Raw genomic sequence first — 10,870 nt, forward strand, 5'->3', positions numbered from 1 at the left:
GAACTCCGGCTGGATTTACACCATCAAACATGATAATTATGAAAACATGAATCTAGTTAAATTGTGTTTTGGGATTGGTGTTGTGATGATATGCGTGTTTGTACACAAGTGAATTATATCATTTTCATATTTTGAGCCTGGTTAAGCAAACATGTCACATTGTAAAACATTTTTAAAACAGGTGTGATGGACAAAGAGACAGATAGATCAACAGACAGACAGACAGACAGACAGACAGACAGACAGACAGACAGACAGACAGACAGACAGACAGACAGACAGACAGACAGACAGACAGACAGACAGACAGACAGACAGACAGACAGACAGACAGACAGAGACACAAGAGTGAGTTAACAAACTGACAGATGTGAGACTATGGGGTGGTGGTGGTTCTTGCTCATCAGATTAGAGCTGAGGTAATTGGTGGATTTTCCAGCAGTCTGACTCTGTCCAGCACACTGATAGTCAGCAGAAACTCAGAGGAATCCTCAAGGTCAAGTTTCTCCCTTCAAGAGTGTCTGAATGACTAAAAACCCTTTTTTCAATAAAGGTGCGAAAATGAAGAGCACTTACAGGGCCAACAACTTGTCAAACCCACCATGGTATGATTTATCCTGATATTCATCAACTGTGCTGGACAGCCTCTTGGACAGCATCCAGAGGCAGCTGTTGTCTTTGAGAAGAGCAGGCGCCGGGCTTCACTAGAGCAGATATGAACCTCAATAGACCTCAGTAGGCCTCAAATGCATTTTACTGCTAATTGGGAAAGGTTAGAGGGACTGGTGAGGTGGAGGCAAGCTCATTAGGATGACTTGGTGTTTATTCAAAGTGTTTGCGGATGTGTGTGTGTGCTAGACAGGTCATGAGCATCCTGTGATCTCTAATGGGTTTTTAATTAGGCAGTAAAGAGTGTTTATGTTGAAACTGTCCTATTAACCTTCATCACTTCAGAGACTGCAGGCTGAATCCCGGAGGGGTTTGTCTCACATTATGAGCAATTAGGCCCAACACCTACGGCACTATCAACACAGACGCACACACAAACAAATACACACACACACACGCAAACCCATGCTTGTATGGCACAGACATAACCCAGTCAGAAACACAGATACTCATGTGGAAACACACCACTTTGTGACTGTGTGACCCCGCTATAAGACATGTTAGGGAACGCTTTGTCAACCACACTGCATTTTTAAAATGTTACAGCAGGTTAGGCTAGTACTTGCTGTGAGGTGTTATTGTGAAAAAGGTTGTAATTAGGATGTTTGTTGGGCCCAAACATATCAACCCTTAGGACTCATTATGAACCTCACCCACCCCTCCACACAAACACACACACACACTTAAACTAATTAGTAAAGTAGTGACAGTCCTATTACACATCTTCAGGGAGAAACTGTTGATGCATTTGGAGGTTTATTAGATCTCTACAGGAAGATAATAACAAAACAGTAAAATAAAAATAGTACTAATCAACTGTTGCTAGTGCATTTTATATCTCTGACATGTTAAGAGAGGGTTTTACATTGAAATGTGTCAATGTTGTAGTCATCTTGTGGTGCCTAAGAGTGATATGACTGTGGTCCATCAGGACCAATACTACACGCCACAAAAACAGTTTTTTCCCTTCTGCTGTTGGCCTCTTCAACAAGGCCAAGGGTCCACACTGACTCTAATGACTACTTAAAACACATTACATTTACACAATTGTATCTTGTACATTTGTATTTTTTATAATATTTGCATTATAAACTTATATTTTATTTTATTGTACATTTTATTTAATTCTAATTCCACTTAGTACTGTTAGTTTATGTACCCTATGTACCCTTAGTATAGATAGTCCACATATTTAAATTTTAGGTTCCTATATGTTTATTGTATGCACCTAAGTAAATTCCTTGTCTGTGCAAACTTTCATGGCGAATAAATCCCATTCTGATATAATAGAGCACTGGTGTTGTATTGGTGCAGACAACAGGCATGTGGATGTGGAAAGAAAGCAGCCTTATAAACGCTTTCCAAACCTCCAACCTGCAATCTGATGGTGTACTAGTCCACTTTGTGAAAGATGGACGTGAGGATTAGTGTGACTGTGTGTGTGTGTGTGTGGAACAGATTACTCAGCACCAGGGAACTGGGTTTAAATCTCAGTCGTTCAATTGCTTTTTCAATTCATTCTCAGAGACAGGACTAATGATGTGAAGAGGCCATTGGATTGCTTCATGTCCTCAGAATCCTGCAAGGTCGGAATACTTGTATTTAATTATATTCTTCCACAGTGATGGCCGAACCCTGTTAAAAGTGTAACAAATAAAATAAAACAACTTTTTTTGTTGTTGGTAAGTATGAAATATTGAAATACATTTATTGGTGTGGCACATACGCAACATACATTTTGGATACATTTTAGATGTGTTACAAGACAAATGGTTAACACAAGGCCGATCAATCTTATGCACGGCCCAGTTGTTCGCTGTGTTAGTGCACGTGAGCACTAACAGACAAGCTCCCTGCTGCAGTGCCGTGGCTCTCATGCTGTTAGGCTTGTCGACGTCAGGAGTTCCCTAAAAAGTACACTTGTTCAACAATATACAGTCCAGTGGAGATGATTATATAACTCTATAAAATGACAAAGAGCAGTACAAAACCTATAAAACATGACAAACTGCTCTCGTGACACTTTAAATGTGATTGTGTGTGTGTGATTGTGTGTGTCATTACACTTTAAATGTGATTGTGTGTGTGTGATTAGACTTTAAATGTGATTGTGTGTGAGTGTTGGGGGGGGGGGAGTGGTTCAACTATCGTTGTGGAACCAAAGTCCCCTCGTGAATAGTAAGCTATTAGTTATTAGCTATTAGTAAGACATTTGTGGGGATTTTTTCTTCCTCCTCAGAAGTTCAGTATTTTCTTTTGTGGGGGACTTTGTTGTGAGTCTCCACAAGAATATCAATACAAACGGGTGTGTTTATTGGGGTTGTGTGTGAAAGTGTGCTGTACTTGTGCATATATGGCCAGAAGGATCGTTTTGGCTCTATTTCACAGGTCATCAAAGTCCTGTCACTGGTCACAAAATTCAAACTGCTCCGTAACCATGACTGCGTTTGGTTGGCAGAGTTTACCGAAAAGGTTGTGGCGTTGTCCTTATGCACAGACCTGGGATCAGATCGTGCAGATCCTAGTCCCAGCCTCAGTGTCTGGGGATGACCCGACAACTGACCCTGGGTCAGCGGTTGAGGGCAACTACGCCTGCTGCCTCACCCTCAGATGGCCTTTCCCATGATGAGCAGGCTCATGAGGAAGACCATGATGAAGAAGAGCCACATGAACATGCGGTCCAGCACCTTGGCCACCTTCCTCCACTCTCCGATGCGTCTCTGCGTGGCCCGCTGGTCGTGGTAGCAGTTGGCGATGTACTCCACGTTCCTGCGCAAGGCGGGGTGCTGACACACACACTGGGCCCTCAGCACCGCATCCCTCCTCCTGTCCCCCGACACCCCGCACCCTGCAGCATCCCTCCCTCTCTCTGGACCTCCGGAAACTCCCCCCCAGCCCCCTACCTCTCCTCCTCCCCCTCTCCCCCCTCCTCCCCCAGCCCCCTCCTCCTCACCATGGTCTATACTCACAAACAGGTCCTCTCTCCAGTCGCTGTACCCTGAATGGGGGAGAGTCCCTTTCTCGCCCCTCTGCCTCAACCCCTCTTTCTCTTCTTGTGTCTTCAGCCCTTCCCCTCCCCCCTCCTCCTCCTCCCCTCCTCTTCCCCCCTGGCCCCCCCAGGCCTGCCCGTTGATCTCCCAGCTGGTTCCCCTGGGCGGAGCGGGGTCGGGCGGGGGCGCGGCCTCCGTCTCGGCCCGCTTCCTGTGCACGGTGCTCAGGCAGTTCTCTCCCACCTCGTAGACGAAGCAGATCCGCGCCAGGTGGTGGAGGATGAAGCGGCGCGCCCACTCCGGCACGGGCCGGGCCTCGGGGCCACAGTGGTGGATGTTCATGATGAAGATGGTGAGCGCTGTGGAGGCCGTGATCATGGTCATGGTGGCAATGTAGTACTTCCCTGAGGAGGGGGAGGAAGAGGAGGGGGAGGAGGAGGAGGGGGAGGAGGAGGAGGAGGGGGAGGAGGAAGAGGAGGAGGAGGAGGAGGAGGAGGGGGGGGGAGGAGGAGGAGTATGAGGGGGAGGGGGAGGGGGAGTATGAGGGGGAGGAGGAAGAGGAGGAGGAGAAGGAGGGGGAGGAGGAGGAGGGGGAGGAAGGGGAGGATGAGGAGGAGGAGGAGGGGAGGATGAGGGGGAGGAAGAGGGGGAGGAGGAGGAGGAGGGGGAGGAAGAGGAGGAGGAGGGGAGGATGAGGGGGAGGAAGAGGGGGAGGAGGAGGAGGAGGAGGGGGAGGAACAGGTGGAGGAAGTGGAGGGGGAGGATGAGGGGGAGGGGGGCAGAAATCGTAGGATCTTTGAAACCGACTGAAAGACTGTGTGTAAACTTGAACAGACAAGCTTTGCCTGCTCCTGAGAGAAGGTGGTATTGGTTATTGGAGTCGTGATTGCGGCACAGTAAATCAAGCAGACAGGTGTTATCGATCAGCTGGTCTCCTCACTATCACATCACCATTATCCCTCAACACTCTGAGGATTTACAGTTGGGCTGGACGCCATGCACACAAACACTGACAGCAGATGGACTCTGCCATCCACATATGAGTTTCTGTTTGACATAATACCAACGCTCCTGTATGATGCCTCGCTGTTATTTACTGGGAATGTATTTCACTGTTTATTCAATATTTATAAAGCCTTGAAGCCTTTTGCATAGTGGATAGAAATCTCTTGTGTGGCCTGGCTGTGCAACAGTGATACAGCAGGAGGCCTATGGTGCTGGAGATGCTGTGCTGAGTAAGGCTTATAAAATATTTACACATCGACTGCCTTCAACTGGAGGGAGGAGAGAGAGATGTTCAGGGTTCCCAGAGGAGCCCTAGCCTGCCAATCTCACTTAGTGTTAAAGCTGAAGACTTTCAAATGGCCAAATAAAAGAACATGGCCTTCACGCCTGGAAACCTTTACTAAGTCAGGCCTTGTGGATCTCCACACCTGTCACCTGTCCTGAGAACTGGTCACACCTGTCACCTGTCCTGGCCTGGTCACACCTGTCACCTGTCCTGAGAACTGGTCACACCTGTCACCTGTCCTGGCCTGGTCACACCTGTCACCTGTCCTGGCCTGGTCACACCTGTCACCTGTCCTGAGAACTGGTCACACCTGTCACCTGTCCTGAGGTCTGGTCACACCCAGCCCACTACCCCTGCTTGGCTACCTTCACTCCACTCCACCCCCCCTCACCTATGAGCGGGACACTCTCCGAGGGGGGCATGCTCTCGGCCACTAGCAGCTGGAACACGGTGAGTGCCAGCAGCACGGTGACACCCAGGGACACCTTCTCCCCGGAGTCGGCCGGAAGGTAGAAGCCCAGCGGGGCCAGGAAGGAGATCATCATGCAGGGGATCAGCAGGTTGAAGATGTAGAAGGAGGCGCGCCTCTTCAGGTGCAGCGTGTAGGTGATGTCTGGGTAGGGGTCGGAGCAGCATCCGTACAGGATCACGTTCTTCTTTGCCGGCATGCCCAGAACCTGCAGCAGAGGGGGGGGGGGGGGGGGGGGGGGGGGGGGGTCAGGACATCCAGGGATGAAGGGAGGTGTCCAAGAGAGTTCTTCAAATCTGTGAGAGCCATACTCAGAAGGTTGCCGGTTCGATTACCGGCCGTGCCAAATGACACTGTGTCCTTGGGCAAGGCACATCACCCTACTTGCCTCGGGGGGGAATGTCCCTGTACTTACTGTCAGTTGCTGTATAATAAGAGCGTCTGCTAAATGACTAAATGTATATGTGTGAGCTATACCCATCTCATAACACAAAGTTTGACTATCTTTCCAACGACCCAGAGACGACCTCTGACCTCCCACTCCACGTTGGGGACAAAGTCGGCCAGGTCGGCGCTGTCCAGGGCGTTGACCAGGTCCATCTGGTTGCCGTTGTGCGTCCAGGAGCCGAAGGTGAGCCGGCACTGCTGGGAGTCGAAGGGGAAGAAGGACACGTCCACTGAGCAGGAACTCTTACTGATGGCCGGCTGGTCCCACATGACCTGGCCCTCACTGCTGATCACCACGTTGGTCTCCATGGAGCTGGAGAACTGGTCATCGGCACTGAAGAGGGGGGGAGGGGGAGGGCGGGGGAGAACGGGGGGTCGGGGGTACAGAGAGGGAAGGAGGGAGGAGGGATGTTGAGCGGAAGCCACGACAACGACACGAGAAAGAGAGAGGAGTGGGGGAAACACGTTCATTCACTTTTCCCTAATTGAGAAGAGAGTGTTGAGAAATGGCTGAGAGCAGACTTATTATGGGATGGGAGAGTAGCGAGGGAGAAGCTGAAGGGCAGGACAGCGACGCAGCAGAAAGAGACAGACACAGACAGGGAGGATGGGGAGAGAGTCTCTACGCGACGTGATGGAGAGACGAGGCCAGGGAACAGGAGGAGTGGTCTGCTCCTCCACAGCTCAGGCAGGGCGCTGCGGTCGCTCATCACACAGACAGAAGAGGACTCGTCTGGCCAATACTGCCTTCACTCCTCATAACCCAGTCACAACACTACTGTAGACCCCATGACTGATGGAGATTTAGACTCAATACAAGGATTACTCTCAGGTACACAACTCAGCCACAGAATGAAGACGGCACACACACGCACACACCTGCTCACACACGCACACACCTGCTCAGGTGCTTCTACAGACCAGCCTTTTGTAACAGGATAACAACATCCTAATTTTTCAGACATTTTGGATCATTCTAGGTCAGCTGAGAGCAGTAATCGCTAAGCTTTTCCATCTGAACATCGGAGCTGAGCTGGGGGGTCGACTGCTGGTCGATGATGACCCTCCGTCCTAGATCAGTGTGACGAGCAACCAGAGCGCACCCCCGGTTGCTTGGGCAACCCCTGGGAGACCCCCCCCCTTTCCTGGGAGTGTCCAGCTGTTCCCAAGGAAACAAACATGGAAGAGGTTGAGGATGAAGATGATGCAAATATCCTACCAGCAGCCAGACCTACCTGTTGTATAGGACTATATCAGGCCTCCAGACATAACTACTAGGTATGCGGATGGTATCGAGTCCATCATAGTCCTCCTTCTTCCACTTCAGGTAGGCATCTGTCCACACCTGACGGATCCACAGATACGTGGTCAGGATCTGGTTCCTCTCATCCTGCCACCCCACCAACAGGAAAGACACATGTTTGCATCTTAGTACTTGATACCTGAAAAAGTTTTTAAAGGTTGTAAAATGGTTGAAAAATACTTTTGAATAAAACGATATGAAAAGAAAGTTTGGAAAGGTTGAATAAATTAATTAGAAACAAAGTGAATGTGGAAAAAGTTTAATTTTTTCTTTTGAAAGGTTGAATTTCTTTTTTTCTTCGAAAATACGTTTTTAAAGGTTGATTAAATATTTTCAAAAAACACTTTCAAAAAAAAGTTTACAAAAAAAGTTTTTAAAAAAGGTGAGACTTTTTTGGATCATGTAATAAAATACAAAAATATATTTTGTTGTTACCATGTCGATGATCTGCGAGAGGGTGATCTGGAGAGTGACATTGATGATGTGGTCCGTGTCTTCCACCGGGCGGAGAGCGTTAGTGTAGTTAGTAAAGAGATCAGTCAACAGCTTCTGAGCATATCTCCCGTGAGCACCCAAACAAACTGCCATGGGGGGGAGAGGAGAGAGAGAAAGGGATTAGAGTGAAGAGAGAGAGATACACAGATACATGGAGAAAGAGTAGAGAGAGAAAAAGAGACCGATAAAAATAAAAATACATTTGGCAACACATAGCATAAATCACCCCTCGTCTTATCATACACAATGTTTGTCTCCATTCAACAGCTCCAGATTTTGACCTGCACTCGGAATTCCCGACAGGAAGACAAAATAAAAACACATTGTCCCAGCTCAATTAACCTAAAATTCACCTTGACCTGTTAACTAATCAGACAACGTCCTCTCTGAGAAGTAAATCCTCCGGTGGGATCCACGCGCCTGGACTTCTCAGTCTCCTCCGTCTCCACGAGAATGCAAACATATCCTTGTTGCCTCGGAAACGTTCTATCTAATTAACCGTTTATTTTTCGATAACGGTAATCTTAATTTGCGTTCTAGTTTTGTCTCTAGACGTGGGATAAAGTGAGGGAGGTGCGCTGGGCCCGACAGAGGTGAGGTAGAGTTGGTGGGAGGGAGGGAGGGCTAGGAGTGACTGCAGAAAGACTAGCAGAGCAGAAGAGGGACAGGCAGCTGAAGGTAATTATCAAACGCACAGAAGAGAGAGACAAGGGAGCTAGCAGAGGGAGGACAGTGAGAGAAAGAGAGCGATAAGATAAAAGGTAATTAGGAACAGTGAAGGAGATGGAAAGCCTTAGGTCTAGAGAACTTTGTTTCAACCCAACTAGCAGCTCACGTGTAAATTGCTGTTCAGATCATGAAGAAAGTGAGGGTGTTTACCTTCCTGTCCCGGGGCCCAGCGTACTATGTATCAGGTTTACTTTATGACTCTGTCACCCGCCTGCTCTGTGGGCTGATAAAAACAGTAGCATCCCTTTTAGCAGGTCTGCCTAGAGACACCGAGGCATTAGACCGAAAGATTTACACCTGCACATATAAAACTGACAAACGACAGCCCTTAAGGTGTGTGTGTGAGAGAGAATGTGTGTGCGTGTGAGTGAGTGTGTGTCTGTGAGAGTGTGTGTGAGTGTGTGTGAGTGTGTGTGAGTGTGTGTGAGTGTGTGTGAGTGTGTGTCGGTCAGTGCACGCCCAACCGATTCTCCTAGTCCAAATCCGGTGTGCCGCAGCCATCAAGCTGTTATCCAGCCGTGACTCTGAATCCTGTTCTTCGACCCCACACCCTGCTTGAGAGCTACTTCCCTCATGTTGTTTAGAGTGTCTGAAGGGGCATGAAGGTGTGTGTAGTCAGCGTTTTCCCCCTCAGCATTAATCTGGAGGAGAGGCCTGGCTGATGGGCCTGGAAGGGCCTGAAGACGCCAGCTGGCTCTTACTGCCCCCCCCCCCCTTCCCCCCCCGCCCCCCCGCTGCCCAGGACAAGAGGGAACACTCCCCTCGCACTCACACATGTCAACGTTTAACAAACACACCGCAGGGTGGACAACTAAAGGATTGGTGTGTGTGAGAGTGTGTGTGTGCGTGTAAGAGAGTGTGTGTTATATAAATAATTAATTCATGGAGGGGATGGAGGGGGGCGGTATTTTAAAGGCTGTGTGGATTACAACAGACAATCCCATAGTGCTTCAAGCGAGAGTATGACCCTTGTAGTCTGTCGGTCTGACGATGGAGATAATCCAACCACAACTGCAATCTGACATGTACTGCTCAATCTCTCTTCTGCAGTCTAACATGTACTGCTCAATCTCTCTTCTGCAGTCTAACATGTACTGCTCAATCTCTCTTTTGCAGTCGAAGATGTACTGCTCAATCTCTCTTCTGCAGTTGAACATGTACTGCTCAATCTCTCTTCTGCAGTCTAACATGTACTGCTCAATCTCTCTTCTGCAGTCTAACATGTACTGCTCAATCTCTCTTCTGCAGTCTAACATGTACTGCTCAATCTCTCTTCTGCAGTCGAACATGTACTGCTCAATCTCTCTTCTGCAGTCGAACATGTACTGCTCAATCTCTCTTCTGCAGTCTAACATGTACTGCTCAATCTCTCTTCTGCAGTCTAACATGTACTGCTCAATCTCTCTTCTGCAGTCGAACATGTACTGCTCAATCTCTCTTCTGCAGTCGAACATGTACTGCTCAATCTCTCTTCTGCAGTCTAACATGTACTGCTCAATCTCTCTTCTGCAGTCGAACATGTACTGCTCAATCTCTCTTCTGCAGTTGAACATGTACTGCTCAATCTCTCTTCTGCAGTCGAACGTGTACTGCTCAATCTCTCTTCTGCAGTTGAACGTGTACTGCTCAATCTCTCTTCTGCAGTCGAACGTGTACTGCTCAATCTCTCTTCTGCAGTTGAACGTGTACTGCTCAATCTCTCTTCTGCAGTCGAACGTGTACTGCTCAATCTTTCTTCTGCAGTTGAACGCGTACTGCTCAATCTCTCTTCTGCAGTCGAACATGTACTGCTCAATCTCTCTTCTGCAGTTGAACGTGTACTGCTCAATCTCTCTTCTGCAGTTGAACATGTACTGCTCAATCTCTCTTCTGCAGTCGAACATGTACTGCTCAATCTCTCTTCTGCAGTCGAACATGTACTGCTCAATCTCTCTTCTGCAGTCGAACGTGTACTGCTCAATCTCTCTTCTGCAGTTGAACGTGTACTGCTCAATCTCTCTTCTGCAGTTGAACGTGTACTGCTCAATCTCTCTTCTGCAGTCGAACATGTACTGCTCAATCTCTCTTCTGCAGTTGAACGTGTACTGCTCAATCTCTCTTCTGCAGTTGAACATGTACTGCTCAATCTCTCTTCTGCAGTTGAACATGTACTGCTCAATCTCTCTTCTGCAGTTGAACGTGTACTGCTCAATCTCTCTTCTGCAGTTGAACATGTACTGCTCAATCTCTCTTCTGCAGTTGAACATGTACTGCTCAATCTCTCTTCTGCAGTCTAACATGTACTGCTCAATCTCTCTCCTGCAGTCGAACATGTACTGCTCAATCTCTCTTCTGCAGTTGAACACGTACTGCTCAATCTCTCTTCTGCAGTCTAACATGTACTGCTCAATCTCTCTTCTGCAATCTGACATGTACTGCTCAATCTCTCTTCTGCAGTTGAACGTGTACTGCTCAATCTCTCTTCTGCAGTCTAACAT

At 48.2% G+C, this 10,870-nt stretch overlaps 1 protein-coding gene across 1 annotated transcript; it reads right to left on the reverse strand.

Annotated features, from left to right (window-relative positions):
• Window positions 1-2,392: 2,392 nt before the first annotated feature.
• On the reverse strand, window positions 2,393-7,757 carry LOC146287741 (neuronal acetylcholine receptor subunit alpha-10-like). Its single transcript, XM_084698699.1, has 6 exons — window positions 7,605-7,757; window positions 7,102-7,256; window positions 5,954-6,200; window positions 5,342-5,627; window positions 3,609-4,063; window positions 2,393-3,515 (listed from the first exon to the last, which is right to left on the reverse strand). Exons 1-6 carry the CDS (start codon window positions 7,755-7,757, stop codon window positions 3,276-3,278), a joined length of 1,536 nt encoding a protein of 511 aa, XP_084554825.1. The 3' UTR covers window positions 2,393-3,275.
• Between the last annotated feature and the right edge of the window lie 3,113 nt (window positions 7,758-10,870).

Source organism: Hypomesus nipponensis, chromosome 5 (assembly GCF_054491055.1).
Source record: "Hypomesus nipponensis isolate SF chromosome 5, ASM5449105v1, whole genome shotgun sequence".
Classification (NCBI taxonomy): Eukaryota; Metazoa; Chordata; class Actinopteri; order Osmeriformes; family Osmeridae; genus Hypomesus; species Hypomesus nipponensis.

Coding starts and splice junctions, on each gene's coding strand:
- LOC146287741 (XM_084698699.1), bottom strand. CDS start 7,757: ATGGCAGTTTGTTTGGGTGCTCACGGGAGATATGCTCAGAAGCTGTTG. Junction 4,064..5,341: donor GGAGAGTGTCCCGCTCATAG/GTGAGGGGGGGT, acceptor CCCCCTCCTCAG/GGAAGTACTACATTGCCACC. Junction 3,516..3,608: donor ACCATGGTGAGGAGGAGGGG/GCTGGGGGAGGA, acceptor GATGCTGCAGGG/TGCGGGGTGTCGGGGGACAG.